Here is a 25546-nt window from a genome sequence, read left to right as displayed (position 1 = left end):
GCTGCCATGGAACATCAGAATCCTGCTGAGAATGTTACTGAAGTAGCAGAGTGGGTCAAACAAGACAACATAGAAACCAGCAAATCATCCGACTTGGTCAGTCCTCAACATGTAGAGAATGCAGCAATAACAGAATTGGTCAGTACTCAAAATGTAGAGAATGCAGCAATAGCAGAATTTGTCAGTCCTCAACATGTAGAGAATGCACCAATAACAGAATTGGTCAGTCCTCAACATGTAGAGAATGCACCAATACCAGAATTGGTCAGTACTCAACATGTAGAGAATGCACCAATATCAAGATTGGCTTGTCCACCACATGAAGCGGCATTAACATTTGAAAATCCTCAAGAGAGTGTTGAAACAGAAGAGAATGTCGAAACATCAAATGTGGAGGTAACTTCCAAACCCCAGCCTGAAGACACTACCAATGCTCCACCCTGTCCTGGGCCAGAGACACCACAGATGATCCAGGAAGAATCAGCCACCCAGACACCAGAGGAGGAGTCTGTCCAGGTGGAACTAACCACCAAGACACCAGAGGAGTCTTTCCCAAGAGTCCCCACACCTCAGTTCCTCTTGCCAGTTCATACTGCAGAGGGCCGTCAGCAGAACCGAACCAAACCTGCTAACCTGATCAAGATGGCTGTCGCTGAGAGGAACCACCTGATCAAGAGACTTGCCAAGTCAGACCCACTGAAGAACAGATTGGGTAAGGCTCGCAGTTCACATTGCAAGGGACAGTACTTTGTGTTTGGTGAGGGCATTGTAAACTATGTTGAGGTGATACATTAATGGCCTCTGCATGTTGTCTATTTCAGATGGGTCTAAGTCTGCTACCGGAGTGAGAGAAGTGTCCCACGTCCAACTGTCCCAGTTGATGAAGCAAAGGTCCCAGACAGCCCCACAACCCAACATCAAACGAATGTTGAGCCTAACAGGTTATTATATATCTGATAAGATAAAAGATTACTGGCCCTAAAAACGTACCGTATGATATTTCCTAGGATCATTGATATTTTATTATTGACACCTCTGAAACATGTATTTTCTATCCACCTCATTTTCGAACGTTGCTATGGGCACAGCCTAACAACAGAAGTGATGGATTTGACTTCTGCTTTACTTCCCTACTGTAGCGTGCTTGTCGCAAGCTTGCGAGAGTAAATTATTTGAATTATTTGAGTATAAGTATAATTTATATTTATGTAATTCAAGTCCACTAATGTTAGCTAGCTCTGTTGTGATAATAACGTTAGTTGTGTTGTGTCAGAGGTAAGCCAATAAATATAACAATAACTACACTGAACAAAAATATATATGCAACATGCAACAATTTAAAATAATTTACTGAGTTAGTTCATATAAGGAAATCGGTCAATTGAAATACACTGAACAAAAATATAAGCACAAATGTAAAATGTTGGTCCCATGTTTCGTGAGCTGAAAAAAAAGATATCCGAAATGTTCCATTGCACAAAAAGCGTATTTATCTCAAGTTTTGTGCACAAATTTTTTACATCCTTGTTAGTGAACATTTCTTCTTTGCCAAGATTATCCATCCACCTGACAGGTGTGGCATATCAAGAATCTGATTAAACAGCATGATCATTACACAGGTGCACCTTGTGCTGGGGACAATAAAAGGCCACTTTAGTGCCACAGATGTCTCAAGTTTTGAGGGAGCTTGCAATTGGCATGCTGACTTCAGGAATGTCCACCAGAGCTGTTGCCAGAGAATTGAATGTTAATTTCTCTACCATAAGCTGCCTCCAACGTTGTTTTAGAGACAACTAATGGAACTGTGGGTTTGTACAACCGAAGCATTTATTTCAATTGACTGATTTCCTTATATGAACTGTAACTCGGTAAAGTCTTTGAAATTGTTGCATGTTGAGTTTATATTTCTGTTCAGTGTAAATACTGTTTTAGGACTGTAGGCTACATATGTACCTGTCAAAGTGCAAGAAAAAAAGTTAACAGTTATGAATGGCAGATCCAGCCTGCACTCTATGATCCCTGGGCAGACAAAGCTCCACTATTTATAAGTAGGCCTAGGTCTACGGTTTTAGAGAAGAAAATTATTATAGCCTATCTGTGCTACAACAACACAGTGCAATGAGGAATTTATTATTGTTATCAAGTGCGTACACAATTGTTGTCCATAGGCTATAAACTGCAGTGACGTAGGCTAATTTTGAATAACCTCCCAAATGACCTAGGTAAAAAAAAATGTATATTGGATAAAATCCACTGCTTTTATTTTTTGGGAAATGTCTTCTTTTGTTTTGCTGTCAATCTTCAATAGATCTTACACAAAGAAACGTACACTATGACAATTATATATAAAAAACAACGAAATGTACATTTTTTAAAAGCTGTGTATTTCTGTGCATCCTCTGGTGATTCAGAATATATAATTTTCATAATCATGGCACGCTTTGTCTTAGAGCAATTGAAGATTGAAAGCAGAAATAATAATAAATACCAAAAATACAAACCGAATATCCACCGAATATCCAATATATAACACATTTTACCTTGGTAGTCAAACTCCTCTTTTGTTTCATGCCAAAATAACTGCATAGGCCTACATCCTAGGCCTGATTATGCAACTATTTGGATCCGTTTGTGTCTATTCTCGACAGTTTAGAATGTCCAGAAAGGTACATTAGCAGGCCACTCATATGGTGTATTTTGTCAGGATGTACTGTATATAGCCAGCTGTTAAGATATGCCTGCTCCTATAGGAAAATATGGACTTCTCCTTTCCAACCCCCCGCCCGTTCTTAATGCTGTTGCCTATCTTACATACCGAGGTAAAGTTGGTTTTATATTCACACATTCGGACATTCAACAGATATTCAACAGACATTCATTCGACATTCGCCAAAATCCATTTCAAAATGTAAAAATCCATAACTAATTCACTGTTTGTCACAGAATCATCAAACTAGATATGATTTATTCTATAAATGCTAGCATACTTTTACAACCTTTTGTTTTATATAAATCAATAACGTTTTCACTGATTATGGCATAATCATCAAACTAGGTATGATTTTTCTATAAATGTCCAGTATACTTTTACAATCTTTGCTTTGAGTAGAAATTTAAGTTTTGATTTGGTAGAAATACATAAAATCTCCAATATTGCATTTAAAGATGAAGAAATCTGTCAAGATCGTCGTAAGAACATTCGGACCAAAGCGCAGCGTGAAATCGGTTCGACATTTTTATCATAAGTGAACCGCACAACAAAATAATAAAGAAATAAACTACACGTGACGCTATGGAGTGCTCACAGGCAACTACACATAAACAAGATCCCACAAAAAAAACAGTGGAGAAATGGCTGCCTAAATATGATCCCAAATCAGAGACAACGCTAAACAGCTACCTCTGATTGGGAACCATACCAGGCCAACATAGAAATGAAACAACCTAGATTACCCACCCTAGTCACACCCCGACATAACCAAAATAGAGAATAAAAAGGCTCTCGATGGTCAGGGCGTGACAAAATCAATAACTAATTTAGTGATTGTCGCAGAAAAAAAGTGAAAATATGCATTTATTTGCAACAACTTTAAAGAAATTTTAATTTCAAGTTCAATTTGTTCTATATGAAGTTAGACATTGTTCACATAAAGTTGTACAATGTTTACAATCTTTAATTGTATCCTAAATCAATGTTTGCATTTTTAGTGCAACAGATCCACATTTTAAAGTAGTTACAAGGCACAACAGTCATTTATTTATACACCTCTAATTTAACAGAAAGAGGTCTCTTCCAATCATTTTCTTTTTTGGCTTTGTTGAAGTCCTTCTTTGTCATCCCCAGACAAGCTGAATGGTACCATCTCCTGATGTAATAGATTCAACTGTTCAACACTTACAGCCAAATGTTTAATACCCCGGGTATTCTCAGAACACATTCTGGAAAGTCTACAGATTCAGTGGTCACTTTATTAGGTACAACACCTTTGCATCTGGAACAGTGTGAATTCAAAACTGTTGATGAAACTGGAAAAGGAGATAGACTGTTTAAGTCCAGTTGGAGTTTATTACAGTCAATACAAGTTTTGTAACTTTTCTGAGTTACAAAAGACCATCCAGACTGTGCTGTCATTTTGCACATTCTAAAGTTCAAACAAACAGTAACAGAATACCTGAATACTTCTCTTCATGCTTTAGTGTCTAGCAAGCCAAGACCACTGGACTTGGTGTATGTAGGAGCAATGTATTTTCGTGAATAGGGTGGTGAACCTAATAAAGTGGCAACTGAGTGTAGATATCACAAACAACTCATTTTGTGCAGTGTCTGTCTGTTATACGTTTGATCAATGGGTATAATGGTAAATCTGAACCCCAAGGTCCTCATAGGCTCACTTGGATGTATAGAGTTGGAGGTAAAGAAAAAAAGATTAAACTAGGACATTAAAACACTTGCAGAATTCTTTCATCCACATCCATTCACATAAAACATGTATTTGAAAGTATAAATACCCCTCTAAGACCACTGACTTTGGATGTTTTAAAAGTTTTGTAAATACTTATTTCTGCAAGGAATGTGAATTGAAAGAGATATGATAATACCTATGTAGGTGATGTAGTTTATCCACTAGTATAATGTGTGATAGTTGCACACCTCCCTGCTGAATTATGTAGAGCTGATTTGGGCCAGTTATTTTATTTTTTCTTTTGTTAAAAACCAAATGTTCACTTCGGCTTTGTGCTAGCAGTTTAAGAGAGAAAGAGAGCAAATAGCACAGGGACAGCCTGGTTGAAGTCCTAGTTTTTAATGGTTAGTGCCAGTAGATTGCAGAGGAGTTCACATACAGTTCAGAGGCAAATCATAATGTATACATTCAGCCCAAAAACAAAACATGTACCGTCCACTTCTTATATTAGTGCTTTTTTTTGTTATCCACCCTCTGGTATCATTCAATACCCATGCTAATATATATATACAGTATATATATAGACTACCATTCAAAGGTTTGGGGTCACTTAGAAATGTCATTTTTTTTGTCCATTTAAAATAACATCAAATTGATCAGAAATAAAGTGTAGACATTGTTAATGTTGTAAATGACTATTGTAGCTGGAAACAGCAGATTTTGATGGAATATCTACATAGGTGCACAGAGGCCCATTATCAGCAACCATCACTCCTGTGTTCAAATGTCATGTTGTGTTAACTGATCCAAGTTTATAATTTTAAAAGGCTAATTGATCATTAGAAAACCCTTTTTGCAAGTATGTTAGCACAGCTGAAAACTGTTGTTCTGATTAAAGAAGCAATAAAACTGGCCTTCTTTAGACTAGTTGAGTATCTGGGGCATCAGCATTTGTGGGTTTGATTACAGGCTCAAAATGGCCAGAGACAAATAACTTATTTCTGAAACTCGTCAGTCTATTCTTGTTCTGAGAAATGAAGGCTATTCCATGCGAGAAATTGCCAAGAAACTGAAGATCTCGTACAACGCCATGTGCAACTCCCTTCACAGAACAGCACCAACTGGCTCTAACCAGAATAGAAAGATCAGTGGGAGGCCAACAAGTGCTCAGCATATGTGGGAACTCCTTCAAGACTGTTGGAAAAGCATTCATTATGAAGCTAGAGAGAATGCCAGAGTGTGCAAAGTTGTCATTTGAAGAATAGAAAAATATGCAATGTATTTAGATTTGTTCATCACCTTTTTGGTTACTACACAATTCCAGATTTATTATTTCATAGTTTTGATGTCTTCACTATTATTCTACAATGTAGAACATAGTAAAAATAAAGAAAAACCCTTGAATGAGTAGGTGTGTTCAAACTTGACTGGTACTGTGTATATATACATCTCACAAAAGTAGTGCACTGGGCCATTAATAGTCCTGTAATAGCGGAACATTGTAGCCATCTGCAGCACGGGCCAAACTTTTTTTACAGACCCCCCTACGCTCTAGCACACTAAGACGAAAGCCAGAGGGAATTTATGAATGCACCTAGTATGTAAAATATGTTATTTTGATTGTTCTATCATACACTCTTAGCATAACATAACCTTGCTGTGGTGGGGTTTGTTTTGGGAGCACCATGATTCATGTGATCTATTACCATCTTCCTATTTCAGCAACGGAGGAGCAGCAGAACTTCCAGGGTGTCCCCGTTGGAGAAGGATGCATAACTCCAGATATGTTCCCTGCTCGGGAAAGCTCTATCAGCAAAGTCTGGACCCTTTATCACCTCGCTCAGGAGACAGGAAACTTGTCTTTGCCTGTGTTGTCCCAGGCATCGTTCATTGGTCGTGCAGACATCGAAAGTGTTGGTCCAGAGCATGTCGTGTTGTCAAAGAGGACCTCCAACTATTCAGGTCTAGACTCAGGTCTAGACTCAGGTCAACTCACGGGTGGACCGACACAGGAACATTCAGGCCAGACTGCGCAGACTGTCAGTAAATTAGACACTCCCGACACTCAGCAAATCAAAATCCCCAACTATCTCCTTGTGGAACGTTCATCCGGAACCTCGGACATAGCTTCTTCCCAAGAGAGAAAGCCAGCAGATCAAGAGAGTTGTGTGGTCAGCAAGGGACGCTGTACTGGTTTCCTGTCCTTCTCAGTGCCAATTGACAGTTTCTGCGGAGCAGAGTGGAGCTGTCGACCGCAGTTCCTGCAGATCACAACCGACGATGGAGACGTAGTCTATTCCCCTCCGTTCATACAGGCTATCAACCCATGCAGACCTGGTGCAGATGAGGTCGCGGAGAGGACAGACACACGCCCGACAACTTCACCCGCCCACATGGAATGGTCTTTTAGAATCAGCATAAAAGGTAAAGAAATGTAATGCTATGCTGTCCTCATGCAAAAGAAGATCTACGTGAATACTATTTTTTTTGAGTGCATTGATTACAGTATTGTAGTATGTTATTTTGTCGTCATGGTAACTTTATTTATACATTTTCTTCCAAAACAGGACAGAGTGTGGGGGATGAAGAAGTTAACCAAGATAAGTGATGGATCAAATTTCAGTTTTTCCATCCGCATTGAACTCTTGTAATACATTTACATTTACATTTAAGTCATTTAGCAGACGCTCTTATCCAGAGCGACTTACAAATTGGTGCATTCACCGTATGACATCCAGTGGAACAGCCACTTTACAACAGTGCATCTAAAAATAAATAATAAATGCAATTCATCTGAAGACTTAACTTTTCTGTTTGTTTTTCAATTAATTGGGTGTATTTATTTGTAAACAGTAACATGACAACTTAAATTTGCATAAAATAAACATTTCCAGATTTGTTTCCCCTCTATTCAGTTGTGAAAATAACACTTTTCTCAAGTAGGCTTTTTTTATGCTTTACATTTGCAAGTTTGACTGTAAAATACTAAATAATTTTGTTATAAGCCTAAGTTAACAATCTAGGTTTAGATCATTTGTCAAAAAACAAAGTATTAATAATTGACAACCGTGGGAAAAGCGGTGGTGTTATATTACTTGCGAAGAAATCAGCACCAGGGACAGGGCCTATTTAGCTAGTGGAGTGATGTGCTAGGACGATTTTTTGGCTGCTGTCTAGTGCAGATTTCTGCCAGTGCTTTTAGTTTTTCTTCATCCGCCACTGAAACAAAATGTCTCAACGGTTCATAACTGATTTTATAAAGGTAATTGATTGCCTGGCTATTTGATTAATTATTTTATGGATTTATGTTTTTTTTCATTTTTAAAATATATATTTATCCGTAAATTATAACATTTGAGAACTTCAGAGCTTCTTGTAATATGAATTCTAATGTAGCGAAAGGCCATTCCATTCCAACCATTATGACTTAGTTACTTCAGAACATTGGTAGGTCCGCGATAGCAACGAAAGTCGACAACTCAGACAACTCAAAATGAGCCGCTATGACCAATAACATGTAAACTGATCCTACTCTCATAGATCGACAGACAAATTTACAATTTGAAAATTCAAGGTAAGTTTTCATATGTCTCGATTGTTATATTTTGCTACAGAGCCATGATCAGTTGAATGAATCTGCCTCATGGGCGATCAATTGCTAGTCTGGGTAGTCACAGTACAAGTCTGTTTAGCTAGCTATCATTCCACTCATATGCTAAACTGTCATGATACGGAGAACAAGGAGTGGAATGTTAGCTACACAGATTTGTACCCAGGCTAATCCGTTGCTACTTTAATGCGATGTTGCATTTACTTTGCGTTTCTTCTTGTTACAGTCCGCCACACGGTCATGTCTAAACACGTCAAACCTCTCATCCCAAACGGCCTGATAACCATTCTGTCAGGCTTCAGTCGAGCATACCTAAGGAAGAGGCCAACTGACCTAGGGCTATTTGCCATGTACTACTGTATGGAACTGCGGAAATACAGAGATGGTATATTAGCTCACCATGGTCCCACAGAGACAAAAATATGACTGATTACGTAGTGTACAGTGCATTTTATCATGTGTTAAGCGTTCTGTAGAAATACATCTGAACAAGATTTCATTTTGTTTTGTAATGCAGAAATACCGACCTATTCACCAAACAAGCTGGTGAAAGAATTTCATAAACATAGAGGTAAGTCCACAGATGATGCACCCTGTATTCCTATAGTCGTTGATGCAAACAAAACACATACTTTTGCAGTCACATTCCCAAACATTTCTCCCCCCCCCCCCCCCCCAGCCGAGAGACTCTGTGACAATGCCTATGAAGAGGAAATGTTGAAGTATGGATACAAAGTGACCTCTAAGGAGGATGTGACTTTTAATGCCCTGGAGATCACCTCTCAGGACCTGCAAATACTAGGCAGTAGTGAGAGACAGATCAACAGACGGTACTCAACCACCACTAGCCTATGTGGAGAACAAGTGAACAATATTACACCTCCATCCGCCATGGACCAGCAGGTGAACCAAACCCTGGGGGCTGCAGCTATGGAGCTAGGGGCACTGGTTGGCAACATTGTCCCCACAACATCATCAAGCCCTTTTCAACCAACCAACAATAACGCCAACACCCAACATGTGGCACTGTCATCCTCCACGGCAGTAGCAGGTCTGGCATCCACTGAGAACAAGACTGGTGAAGGTATGTGTGCTCTAAGATTCTTAGGCCCAACTATGTATGGTAAAATCAAATCTGCTTTGCACTAGGGATCTAATGTGTTCCTCTCCCTCCCACTGTTTTCCCCACAGTTGCTTCACAAGTCAAACCTGGCTCAGCAGAGATATTGGCCAGCAGCAGCTGCGAGGCTAGTATTTCTGGACAGGCCTGTGTTCCCCAGCATTACACACCCACCAGCCAGGAGGGGGGGTATGCCTGTGCCCCCATGCCCACAGTGATACCCTGCTACCCCAGATTTCCCCAGAATTACCCGACATACCCTCCACCACCACCCTACCTCCCAGGCTTTCATCCTTATTATTTGGACCTCATGTCTGGCCAATATGTGCAGCCGTCCTGCAGATGCCAGCGATATGGCAGAGTGGTATATCGTCCCCCTGGTCAGCCAGTGCTGCCCCAGTGCCACCATGCCACTCCACTGCCAGTGCCGCAGTGCACTCACCAGCACCTCAGCCCTTCTGCAAGCTGCATTCAAGTGGCTCCAACCATGGGGCCCTCCTGCCCCTATGGAGTGCAGAGCCCTTTCTCACGGTACATCCCTGTGCCTGTCCTCGCCAACTACTTTGGCTCCCTTTACTACAGGCCCAAGCAGAGACCCAGGATGGCCACAGGTGTGCCTGGCTGCAGGAGCGAGTGCCTACCCACATCCAGACGTCTCAACTGCACTTCCTGCAACGTGAGTGACAGCTCTAGCTATGGGCCAGAGCCCGCCACCCAGGCCTCCTATCATGGTGGACATCGAGGACAGTGTGGGGGTGACGCCATCCATGGACCAGTCCCTGCCGGTGCACTAAGGTCCCTGTATGCCCCTGTGCCGTGCCCCATTGGACTGCAGAGAAGGGATGCCCCGGCTCAGCGCCCATGCAGCGCCCCGACTAGGAGGGTTGTTCCATTGACCACGCAGAACCAGAATAGCCCGTTCCCATCCGCATAAGGGACAGGTTTGGAACTAGTTATTCTGTGAATGGATAGCTGCACATTTTTTGATTGAATTTAATCTTATTAAGTCTTCAGTTTGATACAATTTTGCCTTGAAGCTTTTGTTAATTGGTAGTATAATTAAACTAGTGGAAAGTCTTCGTCATGGATATATGAATTTGTAGACACAGAATATTGTTAATCAGAATAAAGATTTCTCCGGTGGCTAAACTGCTATTATTTTTCTCTTTACAGAATGCCCAGACAGACTGAACGCAAAGTCCTACAACTTTATCATCGATTTTTATGATCAATAAAGTATTTTGCAGATTAGTTTTTAATTATCATTATTGTAGAACTGAAAATAAGTGTTGTATGCTTAAAAGAGTGCCAGTGAGAACGACTGTGCTTTATTATGCGTAATTACGTAAGCATTTTCTACTGCTGATATGTCGTGGCATGTTGAATATTTAATTTTGCTGAAATGGATTATAATATTGTTGAAATCTAGGCTGCACAAAATACGCAAATGTTACTTTCCTTTTCAATTTGTCCAATACATTTTTATGAGGTTAGTATCATTGTGACGTCACGCAGCCGCGGAATTTTATATCATGGATTTTAATCAATCCAATATTGTAGTCCTCGATGTGGCTCAAGAGGAGTTACGCCTATCTGCAAAGGTATGTTTTTACTAATCTAAAAAATATGAATCAATTTCGAATAATCTGACTTGATAAAAGTCTTAACCAATTACATTGGCTGCATCCATTTGATTGTACAGACAGTGTACACTAGGCTGAGCAGGGTAGCCTGTCTGATTATCAGGTAAACAACCACTGCAGCTAAACCATCAACGACATTTTCCCAGATGGCTTCCAGGAATACGCCACACTTCAAGCCCCCGTTGACCATCATCATCCCATACGGGCTGAAGAGTTGGCTAGAATGTCTTTGCAGAGCCATATTAATTGAGGGACCAAGGCAGATACCGGAATTTATTGCCTCCTATTGCGTTGAGCTGTTGGAATTTAGAGAACGTGAGTGGTGTGGACTGATGTAGATGCAGTCATATACAGTGTTTGCAAAAAACCTAAAAGTAGTTGATGTTTACCAACACACAAGTTATTTGAAGTAGCCGAACCGTTTTTTTAGTAGACCCTAATAACATTTAAAGCTGGAATCCTTAGTTGCTACATCCATTTTTGGATTTATAAATTCATGATATATAGGTCTACCCATTGATTTTTGAAGACCATACATGCCTCATGAGCTTAGTTAAACTGTCATACCCCATCAGAACCCCAAATATAAGCGTGTTTTACTCCAATGTTTGTACACAGTGTAAATGTGAACAAACACTGGATAGCCTCAAAACATGCTTAAAACTATCATTGTAATATCATGGATGGTCAGACCTTGCATCCATAGCTCTGTCTGAATTTTTGAGAGGGTTATATTTTTCCAAGTCCATCCTTCAGCCTTTTACCAAAACAGAGGCGGGGCAACCACTTTGTTATTGTTTCAACTGCGGATTTTAGCTACATTTTGAATTCATGTAGGCTAGGCCTATAGTCTCCAAGCTCATTCTAACATGTTAAAGGCTATCTCTTTAAAGTGGAACAGGCAATTAACTCTATTTTCTTTTGCTTCAGGTTTTCCTTTGATGGATACCAAGGATGTTACACATCTGTACCAGGAGATACGGGGTAAGGAATATTCAGCCAGTCATAGTGCGCAATGTTATCTTTAGCATTGTCATTGCACATTCATTGCATTTAACAATTTCATTAAAGCCCAATGTTTAAAATCAACCCGCACATAAAATGCTTTCAAATATATACAGTTGAATGTTTCACACACATGGCTCACAATTTATGGAATTATTATTCATTCAATAGAGGCAAATTACGTCAAAGACGGGATAGTATGCCCAGTGCCACAAGCTGCCATAGACTGCTGCCTGGCTGAGGAGACCCTGTCAGTCAGCCAGAGGACCAATCCAAGGTCGGCCCAGGGGTTCAAGGTCCCCTCCAGCGAGCCCATGGGTGGGCCAGATAAGCAGGTTCAGACTCTGAGCAGTCTCCCTGGAGAAACCCACCATAGAGCCCACCCTGGAGATGGACCTCAGTCCAGCCCAACCGACCTTGGAGGTCAACCCAGCCCAGCTGTGGAAGAGGAGGCCCAGGCCCGGCCAGGCTCTGCTGTGCAGTCAGTCGTGTTCCAGAGAGCTCCATCATTGGACAGTCTACTGGAGGCCAACCACTCTCAAGTCTTGATCAGCGCTCCAACCGATGACGTCATCATCGTCCACTCTGCGAACCTTCAGGAGACCATTGTCTTCCGAAGCGACAGTCGTCCATATTCAGGTGTATCTCCCCGAGGTAGTTTGACTAGGATTCCTTCGGTTGGTGAGGTTGTTAAGATTGGGGTGAATGACACAACAGAGGTGATGTCTGATGTGGTGGTGTTCCACCAAGTGCCCTCAGTGGAGAACCTGCCCTGCACGCCGTCTGCCTTGAGTAATATCTCTTTAGCTGCTGAGGAAACAGTGGATCAGTTGATGAGAAGCAGAGAATTCTTACTGGAGAATGTGGTGTCTGGCTCGCCGTCCATTAAGATGGTGGCTTCAGCTGCAGCTTTGCAGCAGGCAAACACAGAGAAAGTATCCTCCTCAGAGATAGTGGGAGTCGGCGCAGCACGGACAGTGTCCTCAGTCAGGATACCCAGTAGAGAGGAGAGTGTGGGGAGAACAGCAGAGACACTAAAGATATACACATCTCCACAAATATCTCTTCTGTCAGGTATAATATTAATCTATACTCAAAAATGTATTGCCAGTTTGATACAAACTGTTTAGGGACAATGTATTACAAGATGTATAGTAATGTTTAAATCCTTTGCAATTGCATCCTCTCTGTCCTCACAGCTCATTCTCCTGAATATCTGAAGGCTACATACAAGCCATCCACCTCCAGCCTTGCCAGGGTTTCCTCTGCACCTTGTGGTGAGAGAGAGGCAGCAGCAACTATTTCACCTAAATCCAGTCTGGCCAGTGTTTCCTCTGTCTCTACTGGTGAGAGAGCAGCAGAACCAGCCTGCAAAGAAGTATTTTCTAATGTGGAGGAGACTTACACATTACCATCAACAGAGGACCTACTGGTCTCTTCAACTGCTTCAGTTGGTAGAATTTCACCAGAGGTGTCTGCAATATATTCCAAAAGTGTTTTATCAGGAAGAGCTTTCTCTGAGCCAGAAATAGTTGGTGCAGCACACAGAGTGTCCTTAGTCAGGATATCCAGTAGACAGGAGAGTGTGGGGAGAACACCAGATACACCAGAGAGACACACATCTCCCAGAGTATCTCCACAAGCATCTTTTGTGTCAGGTAACGAACATTTCACAGTTCTGAAAAATGAAAGAAAATGCATTATAGATGTTCTGTATTCTCTGTTGATTTTAAAAGTAATTTCTGTGTTTTATAGACTCTCCAGTGATGTTTGAAGAAGAGGACTGGTGTGTAATTACCACTCACTCTGCTTCAGTGAAGAAAGCAGTCCAATTGGCCCACTCAGAAAATATCTCTCCTATTACTTCACCCAGCATAGACCTGGCCTGGGAGGAGCTTCTGCAGACATCAGCATCCTTCGTGGATAAAGTAGCCCTCAAGGCTTTAGACATTGTGAACCAAAAATTACAATGCTCAGGGATGGAAATCTCTGAATTGGCCTCATCCAACCCTGTGGTTGTGTCTCAGTCTCTTAACACTCTCTCTTATAAGGATCTCTCTCACTTGCTTTCAGCTGTAGAGGAATTCTCTACTGCCTCAGCAAGACGCTCAGAAGGTGACATCACTGAAAGAGCTCCCTCTGAAACAGCAGTAGAGGGAGAAGCAATCTCTGTTAGGGAGATTACACCAGCAGTGTCTGCAAGGTGTTCTGCCAGTAATGTATCAGAAAGAATTCCCTTTGAAACAGTAGTTTTGGGAGCAGCAGTGCTATCAGAGTCACCAACTGCACTTGACTTTGTGGGTGAGGCTTCACCAGCAGTGTCTGCAATATGTCCTGCTAGTGACTTACCAGAAAGAGCTTCCTCTGAAACAGCAGTAATGGACTCAGCGCCCAGAGTGATGCACTCTGCACCATCAATGGATGAGCTACTGGTTTTACCAACTTCTGTTGATGCGTTTTCACCAGCAGTGTCTGCAAGATCTTCAAGAGGTACTTTGTCAAAAAGAGCTCCCTCAGAAACAGCAGTGGAGGGGGTAAGATATTCTGAAAGTGGTTTATCAGGGAGCGCTTTCTCTGAAACAGAACTAGTTGATGCAGCACAGAGCGTGTCCTCAGTCAGGATACCCAGTAGAGAGGAGAGTGTGGGGAGAACAGCAGAGACACCAGAGAGACACACATCTCCCAGAGTATCTCCACAGACATTTTCAGAGTCAGGTACAGTATTCATCCAACTCTGTGATATACTACTAATAAGGTCCATGTCACTAATTTGGGTAAAATGTTTAAGAAAATGTCAGGATAGCATCACAACAGACAAAAAAAAAACTGGATTTCCTCAACTCATGCTGACGTTACTCCAACAGCTACAGGCTTGTCATCTAAGCCAGAGCCCCCTCTGAGTGATTGTCTAACAGAGTCAGGCTCTTTGGAAGTCATCTTTAATATGGAGGAGACTTATACAACACTATCTATGGGGGAGATTGTTCCTCCAACTCCTTCTGGGGATGGCATTTCTGCCTCTACTGGTGAAAGAGCAGCAGAATCAGCTTCTAGAGAACTGTTGTATATGGATGAGACATATAAACCACCATCAATGGTAGACCTACCAGGGTCTTCAGCTGCTGTTGGAGGCATTTCACCAGCAGTGTCTGATAGATGTTCACAAAGTGAATCGGCAGAAAAAGCTCCCTCAGAAACAGCATTAGGCAGACACACATCTTCCAGAGTACCTCCTAAAGTTCCTCTACAAACATCCTGGAGCTCAGGTACAGTTTTCAAATATCTTGAATGAAATATAAGGTTAGTTGTCATGTTAGTAGTCTGGGTGAAATTAATTTTAAAATACCACAGCATACTCATATAATGTAATCTGGTCTGTCTTTTCACAACCCATGTTGATGTTACTCCAACAGCTACAGGCTTGGCATCTAAGTCCAGTTTGGCCAGGGTTCCCTCTGTGTCTCTCAGTGGTGGTGCAAAAGAACCAGCTCAGATAGACAAAACACTGTCAATGGAGGAGCTACTGGCGTCTCCATTGTATTCTCAGTGGGCAATGTCACCAGCCGGTTCTGAAAGAGTGTCCTCAGTCAGGATACCCAGTAGAGAGGAGAGTGTGGGGAGAACAGCAGAGACACCAGAGAGACACACATCCCCTGGAGCTTCTCCAAGAGTTTCTCCACAAACCTCTCTTGTATCAGGTACAATTGTCATCCATACACTAAAGAATGCTCTAATAATAAGCTACTAATACAGCATTTTTTAGGTAAAAGGAGCAAAACTTGTAAGATACAAAATCAGGCATGTAATGTATACATTTTATCTGCATCCACAGCTCACGTTGGTGAATCTCTGTCTGGTACAGACATTTCTCCACAATCCAGTCTGCCTAGGATCCCCTCTGAACCATCAATGGACAGATACACATCTCCCAGAGTTTCTCAACGAGTTTCTCCACAATCCAGTCTGGCCAGGATTCCCTCTGCACCATCAATGGAGGAGCTACTGTTGTCTCCATCTGCTTCTGTTGATAGAATTTCTACAGTAGTTTCAAGACGATCTTTAAGAAGTAGTTTGTCAGAAAGAGCTCCTTCTGAAACAGTCATAAGGTATTCTGAAAGCGTTTTATCAGGAAGAGCTCTCTCTAAAACAGAACTAGTTGATGCAGCACAGAGAGTGTCCTCAGTCAGGATACCCAGTAGAGAGGAGAGTGTGGGGAGAACACCAGAGAGATGCACATCTCCCAGAGTTTCTCCTAGAATGTCTCCCAGAATTTCTCCCAGAGTTTCTCCACAATCCAGTCTGGCCAGGATTCAATCAGCACCATCAATGGAAGAGCTACTGGTGTCTCCATCTGCTGCTGTTGGCAGAGTATCTCCAGCCAAGAGTGGAGTTTCTCTAGTAATGTCTCTAGGAATTTCTGCAGCCAATGTGGTTGGGCCAGTGTGTTTCAAAGATGTGTCACAGATTATGCCGACTAAAATACCAGGTAAATATTCCATTATAATACAGGAATTCAGCTTTAATAATTGAATACACAATGTTACATTGTGCCAATTTCTTGTTTTATTGTGTTAAATCCATTTCTATATATTAATTTTTTTCAATATATGTTTGAAATTGAAAGTTTCAACTTTGATGTTGCATTATATTGTCATTTTAGAGAATCAGGGTTCGGCCTCCTCCGTCAGCATACCCAGTAGAGAGGAGAGTGTGGGGAGAACAGCAGAGACACCAGAGAGACACACATCTCCCAGAGTATCACCAAGAGCTTCTCCAAGAGTTTTTCCACAAACCTCTCGTACATCGGGTACAATTGTCATCCATATTTCTGAGGAATGCTCTACTAATAAGTTACTAATAAGACATTTTGAGGAAAAAATTGCAAAACTTGTAAGGCAAAATGTTTACAGTATGTGCCTAATTTTGTATCTGCATCCACAGCTCACGTTGGTGAATCTCTGTCTGGTACAGACATTTCTCCACAATCCAGTCTGCCTAGGATTCCCTCTGATCCATCAATAGACAGATACACATTTCCCAAAGTTTCTCAAAGAGTTTCTTCACAATCCAGTCCGGACAGGCATCCCTCTGCACCATCAATGGAGGAGCTACTGTTGTCTCCATCTGCTTCTGTTGGTATAATTTCACCAGCAGTTTCAAGAACATCTTCAGAAACAGCTCCTTCTGAAACAGTCATACGATATTTTGAAAATGATTTATTAGGAAGAGCTTTCTCTGTAACAGAACTAGTTGATGCAGCACAGAGAGTGTCCTCAGTCAGGATACCCAGTAGAGAGGAGAGTGTGGGGAGAACAGCAGAGACACCAGAGAGACAGACATCTCTCAGAGTTTCTCCTATAACTTCTGCAAGAGTTTCTCCAAGATTTTCTCCACAAACATCTCTTCTATCAGGTACAATTTGTAGAATTGTCTACAAACAGTTTGGTTGAAATGTTTACAGTATGTGACAAATGTATGCACGCATGACTGTAAGTCTCTTTAGATAAAAGCGTCTGCTAAATGACATTTTATTATTTGTATCTTCATCCACAGCTCAAGTTGGTGAATCTCTGTCTTGTACAGACATTGCACCACAATCCAGTCTGCCCGGGATTCCATCTGCAGCATCAATAGAGGAGCTACTGATGTGTCTATCTGCTTCTGTTGAAAGAATTTCACCTGCAGTTTCAAGATCTTCAAGAAATAGTTTGTTAGAAAGTGCTTCCTCTGAAAAAGCAACAGTTAAAGCAGTATACAGAGAAGAGAGTGTGGAGAGAACAGCAGAAACAACAGAGAGTCACACAACTCAACAAGTCTCTTTCACAGCTCCTTTGGCAACATCTAAGACAAGAGTCCTTTCTGATGTGGCAGTTTTGTACAGACCATCCATTGCTGAAGGCCTTTGTCTTGAGGTCTTGGACATGGAGTCTGACCAGGTGAAAACACCAATGAGTGACATCACTGCACAAGCTCCCTCTCACACTGCAGCAATGGAAACAGCTCAGGATACAGTCAGGATACCCAGTAGAAAGGAGAGTGCAAGGAGAGCAGCAGAAACACAAACATATTTTGAATCAGGCAAGTATCAAGATTAATACATTACAGAAATATTAGCAAGAAAACCAAAATATTTTCTAAAGATTTCTCTTCCCAATCTCATAGGATTATTGGACAACAGTACACAAGTTTCAGGAACTTCAGTCCGCCTTCATGAAGAGGTGACTGCCCACCCTACAGAAGTGCAGATCCTGCAACTTGGAATTTCTCTAGGAGTTTCTCTACCCAATATGGTTGGGCCTCAAAACACACAGTCACAGAGTGTGCAGACTGGACCAGGTATATTTCCCCTCAGAATTCAACTTTAATAATTGTTTTGAAGACATTTGGGGATTTCCCCTCCAATGCCAAAGTATTCACACCCCTCAACTTTTTCCACATTTTGTTGTGTTACAGTTTGACTATAAAATATATTAAATTCTGATTGTTTGTCACTGGCCTACACACAATACCCCATAACGTCAAAGTGGAATTATGTTTTTACACATTTTTACAAATTAATTAAAAATGAAAAGCTAAAATGCCTTAAGTCAATTAGTATTCATCCCCTTTGTTATGTCAAGCCTAAATAAGTTCAGCGGTAAAAATGTGCTTAACAAGTCATATAATAAGTTGCATGGACTGTGTGTGCAATAATAGTATTTAACATGATTTTTGAATGACTAACTCATCCCTGTACCCCACACATACAATTATCTGTAAGACCCTCAGTCGAGCAGTGAATTTCAAACACAGATTCAAGCACAAAGACCAAGGAGGTAGAGGGGTAAAAAAAAACAAAGCAGACATTGAATATCACTTTGAGCATGGTGTGGTTATTAATTACACTTTGGATGGTGTATCAATACATACAGGCGTTCTCCCTACTCCGTTGCCGGAGAGGAAGGAAACAGTTACTGAGTTTAATGGCTGTGATAGGAGAAAACAGGATTAATCAACAACATTGTAGTTACTCCACATTACTAACCTAAATGACAGTGAAAACAATCAAGCGTGTACAGAATACAAATATTCCAAAACATGCATCCTGTTTGCAATAAGACACTAAAGTAAAACTGCAAAAAATTGTCTAAGAAATTAACTTTATGTCCTCAATACAAAGCATTACGTTTGGGGCAAATTCATCACCTCACTGAGTGTCACTCTTCACATTTTCAAGCATGGTGGTGGCTGCATCATGTTATGGGTATGCTTGTCATCGGCAAGGACTAGGGTGTTTTTTTAGGATAATAAGAAATGGAATAGCGCTAACCTAGAGGAAAACCTGGTTCTTCTTTCCAACAGACACTGGGAGACAAATCCACTTTTCAGCAGGACAGTAACCTAAAAGACAAGGCCAACTATACACTGGAGTTACTTACCAATATGACATTGAATGTTCCTGAGTTCCTAGTTACAGTTTTGACTTAAATCATCTTGAAAATCTATGGCAAGACTTGAAAATGGCTGTCTAGCAATGATCAACAACCAACTTGACACAGAGCTTGAAGAATATTTTTTTTAAATGTGCAAATATTGTACAATCCAGGTGTGCAAAGCTCTTAGAGACTTAACTAGAAAGACTCACAAATGTAATTGCTGCCAAACGTGATTGTAACTTGTATTGACTCAGAGTTGTGAATACAGATATTTCTGTATTTGATTTTCAATACATTTGCAAAAATGTCTGAAAACATGTTTTCACTTTCTTATTATGGGATATTGTGTGTAGATGGGTGAGAAAAAAAATCATATTTAATCAATTTTGAATTTAGGCTGTAACACAAAAAAAATTGAATAAATCAAGGGGTATTAATACTTTCTGAATTCTTTGTATGTGTGGATTTTGACATTTTGAACTTTGTTGCATTCTATTGTCATTTTAGATTATCATGGCCCACCCTCGCATAGCGTTCCTATTGGAGCAGGACGTGTCACTCCTGATGTTCAGCCTGCCTTCGAGAATTTTACCAATCAGGTCTGGACACTGTACCACTTGGCCAATGAGACGGAGGAGGGCACACTGTCCACTAACACTATCTCCCAGCCTCCGTTCAATGGAAGTGCTTTCATTCGCAACTTTGGGTCTGGACATGTGTTATTGGCAGAGAGGTCCCCTTCCCCTCAGCAGTCTGACCCCCAGTCCTGGTGTGGCCGACCCAGACAACAGCCCCAGCCACCACCTTTCCCAATGTACCCAAGAAGGGCCTTCACACCCAGGTCACAGAGATCAACCCTCCGCCCTCCACCCCAGCATCCAACTATGCTCAATCTGGAGATCAGCATCCCCAACAACTTCCTGTTCCTCGATTGCAACCAGGTGTCCCTGAGCCAGAGCGCTCGTAGTGTTCCGACCGCAATGTTTTCCAGGTCGAGATCTGCTGTGGTCAGGGCGGACGACCCCCCGGGGTACCTGTCCTTCTCCGTTCCAATGGAGATGGTTAGCGGAGGTTCCGGTCGGGACGGTCAGGCCCAGTCCCTGCAGGTCATCAGTGATGAAGGAAACACTGTTTACTCCCCCGCTCTCATACGCATTGTCACCTCTGAACCCACATAGAAAGAGGACCAGGAAGGATCCGGGAGGTGGCCAACTAGTGCCCCATTTAATTGGTAGGGGACTGTTGTCTAGTATCAATAAACATGTGTGTATATCATTTAAAACGTTCTCCCTCTTCATTAAATAAACACATGTTTTAAGTGAGACTTTAGGCTAGTCTGAAGCTGAAAAAGTAAGGAAATTCACGAGCTCAACAAGGCCAAACTTCAACCATCCTCTTGGGCACAGACATCAATTCAACATCTATTCCATGTTGGTCAATGAACTGACGTGGAAACAATGTTGATTCAACCAGTGTGTGCCCCGAGGAATGTTAGTATTATGCAAGGAATTCAATCCACAATTGATGTAATGCTTCAGGGAAATGCAGATAGGGTGGTGGAAATAAGAGAAGCAGGACACAAACTAAGGTAACATGAAGCTTTTATTTAGCAACAATCTTTATTCTGTAATGTGCTAAACACAAAGTGAGAGTAGCCTCTAGCTAAAACTGCAGGTCCAGTCTACTGTACTGATGATCCAACCTAAACTACCGCTTTACCAAGGTTACAACAGCAGCTATTCACAACCAAGGAGAGGAATGTTATGCAGTGGATGAGTGAGTTGAACAGTGGCCTGTGTGTCCCAAATTGCACCCTTTTCCCCAATAGGGCTCAGGTCAAAAGTAGTGCGCTATGTAGGAAATAGGGTGCCATTTGGGACATAGTTTTACTGTGTGTCTGTGGGTGTAGTACAGCTAATGCTTGCATAGTCAACGTTGTGCTTGTACTGTATTTGCATTCAGTGTGTTAGGGGTAGTTAAAACAGTTACATGTAACTCTCAGATTTACATTTTTACTTTAGAGGAAACTTTTGCACACATAAAAATATATTCATATTGAGCCAAGTGATCAAACTTTAAGTTCTCAAGTGTTATGGAAGCAAGAGCCATAATTCTAAGTACAGTACAGCTATTCTCCTCTATACATTGTATTTCAGCTCAGAAGAATAGAAGAGCTCTATCCAATAATATATACAGACATTTATGTCCTCAGCCATAGTTGCTGAGGTCCAAGCAGCTGTGATACAGTGTGTTATAATGACAGTTTAGTTTGTTAGCATATAGCAGGGACTGAAGGAACTTGGAACAAGTCTATTTCACACACTATTTGAAAGCTCTATTTTTCTTAAATTGATACTGTAGCTGCACACATTTGTAAGTAACAGAACTGAGCACAACACATTCAAATGGACATAATTCTCACAAGTGTTTTGGTGAGAGATACTAGAGACAAGAGGTGTGTCCCATTCAATCCACTCCATTCAAAACACTCCCATTGTTAAAATGACTGGCAGGTTACACCTTATAGTTTTATTAGAATTCTATACACACTGGTCGATGACCATCGCTTATAGACTCATGAGGGCTTCACAATTGTGCTTTGAGTGAGACAGGAGATATGTTTAGGGACTGCTGAATGGTTGTTGCCTTTACGGTCATTCAATTCCCAGCATCATCCTTACCCATGCAAAGGACTGTAGCCGGTCCAGAGCAGGCTTTGAAATGATTAAAGCCATAACTCTCCCTTGACCTTGCCTATGTTGACATCATCTACATCATAACACATTTTTCCTGACCGCATGACTTGACTAGGATGAACTTTCTCCCCCTTCGATGAACCCTCTGAGAAAAATGTCAAAGCTCCAGTGTCAGAATATAAAAAATTGCAGAGAGAGTTAAGACGAGGTGTGTACAGATAGAGATGTGTGTGTGGTGTGTGTCCTGTAGGTCAGTATATATCAGGCAGCAGGGAGTAGTTCCGGTCCCAGTAGCTGTTGGAGTAGAGCCAGTCCTGAGCTTTGTTGTGGGGGTTGGTGCCCTGGTGGAACCACCTATATGGGAGCAACAAGAGGAACCAAGTCAGATAAACTACAACAGAGTGTCCAGGCACAGGCATGAGTGTCCAGGCACAGGCATGAGTGTCCAGACACAGGCATGAGTGTCCAGACACAGGCATGAGTGTCCAGGCACAGGCATTAGTGTCCAGGCACAGGCATGAGTGTCCAGGCACATGCATGAGTGTTTTACATGATGAATGTGATAAATACAAACCCACACCAACAAACTTCGTAATATACAGTAGTCAACTCCTGATGGTGGGATTTAAACCAAATCAAATCGTATTTGTCACATGCGCCGAATACAACATGTGTAGACCTTACCGTGAAACGCTTACTTACAAGTCCTTAACCAACAATGCAGTTCAAGAAATAGAGTTAAGAAAATATTTCCTAAATAAACTAAAGTAAAAGAAAATTGTAACAAGAAAATGACATAACAATAACGAGGCTATATACAGGGTATACCGGTACCGTGTCAATGTGCGGGGATACAGGTTAGCCGAGGTAATTGTAAAGTGACTATGCATAGATAATAATTGGGGGGTCAATGTAAATTGTCCGGGTGGCCATTTGATTAATTGTTCAGCCGTCCTATGGCTTGGGGGTAAAAGCTGTGAAGGAGCTTTTTGTTCCTAGACTTAGCACTCCGGTAACGCTTGCAGTGCGGTAGCAGAGAGAGAACAGTCTATGACTGGGGTAACTGTAGTCTTAGAATTTTTGGGGGGCCTTCCTCTGATACCGCCTAGTATATAGGTCCTGGACGTCAGGAAGCTTTGCCCCAGTGATGTACTGGGCTGTACACACTACCATCTGAACTCTCTTGGTAGATAGTGTGGTCTACAGCTTATCATGAGGCATTCTACCTCAGGCGAACAATACCTCGAGACTTCTTTAATATTAGCCATCGCGCACCCGCAGTTATTGACAAATAGACACCCTCGTCTTACCAGACATAGCTGCTCTGTTCTGCCGATGCACAGAGAAGCCAGCCAGCTCTATATAATCCGTGTTGTCATTTAGCCACATCTTGGTGAAACATAAGATATTACAGTTTTTAATGTCCTGTTGGTAGGATAGTCTTAATCGTAGATCGTCCAGTTTGCTTTCCAATGATTGCACGTTGGCCAATAATACGGAGGATAGTGATGGTGTACCTACTCGCCGGCAAATTTTTACAAGGCACCCCGCCCTCCTCCCCCTTTTTCTGTCTTTTCTTCACACGGATGACAGGGATTTGGGCCTTGTCTCGATAAAGCAATATATCCTTTGCGTCTGTCTAATTAAAGAAAAACATCTTTGTCCAGTTCGGGGTGAGTAATCGCTGTTCTGATGTCCAGAAGCTCTTTTCGGTATTAAGTGACGGTAGTGGCAACATAATGCACCGAATGAGTTACAAACAATGCGAAAATAGAAACAAAATAGCACAGTTGGTTAGGAGTCTGTAAAATGACAGCCATCCCTTCCAGCGCTTCAATTGAAAATGTGTTTCTCCATATAACTTGGGCCTTAAGTGTATTCATGCAAACTGGAACATGCAGATATCCTGGACAGGTGAATTGCACTGCAAATACAACATATTATTTTAGCTTATTTAATGTGTACTGTGCCTTCAGAAAGTATTCCTACCCCTTGACTTATATTGTTGGAGCCTGAATTCATAATGGATAAAATAAAATAAAAATATCACCCATCAACACACAATACCCTATAATAACATAGTGAAAAAACATGTTTTTAGAAATGTTTGCAAATTTATTGAAAATTAAATATCTCATTTACTTAAGTATTCATAGCCCTGAGTCGGTGTTGTGTTCAAGACTACCTAAAGCAAGACCGACTCAATATCAAGATGTCCAGTAAATGTCCAGTATTTCTGTGTTCATATTTCAGAACGACACATTGATTCTTAAGACATTAAGAATAGTGAAAAAAATGCATGCTGCGGAAAAATAGAGCCACTCTATTGGGAACAATGGGCCTTCTACGCCTTCAGAGAAGGGCTAAGGATTTATAAAATAATAATTATAATAATAATGATATTATTTTAAATTATGTTCTGATTTAATCTCTTCGGTTTTTGTTGGAAAGGGTTGACACTGAAGAGAAAAAAGATCCAATCATGATTTTTCTTTACTTGTCTCTGGGGAGATAAATCTAGCTAGTGTTAGGGTTAGTTTCCTCGTTTCCTTATCAATCAGTTACTCATTGGTGAAATTAGCATTATGACAATATCTTTAATTAAATCATTCAAAAACCTTTATTAATGCAATTGCAGACAGAAGTTGACAAACAGGAACATAGCATGAATGTTGCTGAGTAAGTTCTGCATCAAACAAAAGGTCTCCAGTGGTTTTATTAAACTCTAAATCGCGCCCTGGTGATGTCACTGCCTAGGTCATCATACTCTACTCCTGGGACCAAAACCATGCCTACAAAGCTGTATAAATAGGGCCTTTATTGTTAGCTAAACACTTAGCAGTAAATGTCCCCTTTCCCCAAAGTTGATTCATTGTGGAATGTTTACCTAGTCTTATCTCCTTCACTCCCCTTCAGAGTTCTGTCTAAGTAACACATTATAACGAGGCAGAAAAAGCGAGAGAGAAAACAAAAATACAAATGTAGAACAATACTAAACTTCTACAATGAATATATATATATATATTGGTAATCATTAGTCTAAAACCCTATAAATGTAAGGAGGGAGGGGTCTTTATAACCCCTCCCCTTCTATTAATAAAACATAAGCATAATCTATTTTTCTAATACATCAAACATTTTGGTAACACCCTTATCATGACCCCTAGGTGAACCCGACACTAGCTAAATCAGCCATTGGCTAGGCCACTAGAAGCTAGATAAAGGCATCTGCCATTCAACTGTATAAGGGCAAAATTTGGGAGTGATAGTGGAATCACATTTTGACTTAATGGATGGAATTGTTTTTACAGAAATGTATGGAAACATCTGCCTTCTTGAAGGCCAACAGGTCATTGTGCAATAGCGAGCAGTAGTTTTCCTACGGTCTAGCTACTGTAGCTAGTTAATGTTTTTGGCTAGTTTGCAGCGGCTGTAGCAGGTGTTATCAAAGAGGATGTTGCTAATTTGTTAGCTTCTCCCTTTTCAAGAATAACTTTCAACAAGAAGTTAAGTTTCAAATGATCATCATCTGATGAATGGAACAGTTTTTTTTTTATAGCAGCACACTTACGGTTGTTAGTCATCTCTTCCAAAATAGCTTGTGTGTGAAACGTTGTTGCATTTAAAGTGGAATTGACAGCATTTTAGCAACAT

At 41.1% G+C, this 25546-nt stretch overlaps 2 protein-coding genes across 9 annotated transcripts in view; one reads left to right on the top strand and one right to left on the bottom strand.

Annotated features, from left to right (window-relative positions):
- On the top strand, window positions 1–20472 carry LOC129814004 (mucin-12-like). 4 transcript variants are annotated; one of them, XM_055866726.1, is made up of 13 exons: window positions 10317–10734; window positions 11707–11760; window positions 11953–12855; window positions 12981–13439; window positions 13537–14496; window positions 14646–15047; window positions 15195–15479; window positions 15614–16267; window positions 16442–16588; window positions 16723–17193; window positions 17335–17859; window positions 17944–18117; window positions 19704–20472. In XM_055866726.1, the coding sequence occupies exons 2-13, from the start codon at window positions 11718–11720 to the stop codon at window positions 20372–20374; spliced, it is 5694 nt and encodes a 1897-aa protein (XP_055722701.1). In that variant the 5' UTR covers window positions 10317–10734; window positions 11707–11717; the 3' UTR covers window positions 20375–20472. The 4 variants fall into 4 exon arrangements, with proteins under 4 accessions (XP_055722703.1, XP_055722702.1, XP_055722701.1 ...); XM_055866725.1 differs by lacking the exon at window positions 10317–10734 and adding an exon at window positions 10741–11091; XM_055866728.1 differs by lacking the exons at window positions 12981–13439; window positions 13537–14496; window positions 14646–15047; ... (5 more) ...; window positions 17944–18117; window positions 19704–20472 and adding exons at window positions 1–712; window positions 822–941; window positions 6126–6827; ... (3 more) ...; window positions 8693–9097; window positions 9205–10074 and having other exon boundaries at window positions 10307–10734; window positions 11953–11986.
- Window positions 20473–20780: 308 nt separating this feature from the next.
- Window positions 20781–25546, bottom strand: part of LOC129814007 (oxysterol-binding protein-related protein 1) — a 45678-nt gene continuing 40912 nt past the window's right edge. For all 5 annotated transcript variants that reach the window (XM_055866735.1, XM_055866736.1, XM_055866733.1 and 2 more), the window contains one exon: window positions 20781–22246. In XM_055866735.1, the coding sequence (XP_055722710.1) occupies window positions 22144–22246 (103 nt within the window). In that variant the 3' untranslated portion in view covers window positions 20781–22143. The remainder of the gene's footprint in view (window positions 22247–25546) is intronic.

The sequence above is a fragment of the Salvelinus fontinalis genome, chromosome 17 (assembly GCF_029448725.1).
Source record: "Salvelinus fontinalis isolate EN_2023a chromosome 17, ASM2944872v1, whole genome shotgun sequence".
NCBI lineage: Eukaryota > Metazoa > Chordata > Actinopteri > Salmoniformes > Salmonidae > Salvelinus > Salvelinus fontinalis.
Note: the sequence above shows the minus strand (reverse complement) of the source record. Positions and strands in the feature narration are given on the sequence as shown.

What these genes read in the sequence shown, in the direction of transcription:
- LOC129814004 (XM_055866725.1), top strand. Translation starts at nt 10,923, where the DNA reads ATGGCTTCCAGGAATACGCCACACTTCAAGCCCCCGTTGACCATCATC. An exon ending in ACAAATATCTCTTCTGTCAG is followed by an intron (nt 12,856 to 12,980) that starts GTATAATATTAA and finishes CTGTCCTCACAG; the next exon opens with CTCATTCTCCTGAATATCTG. An exon ending in ACAAACATATTTTGAATCAG is followed by an intron (nt 17,860 to 17,943) that starts GCAAGTATCAAG and finishes CCAATCTCATAG; the next exon opens with GATTATTGGACAACAGTACA.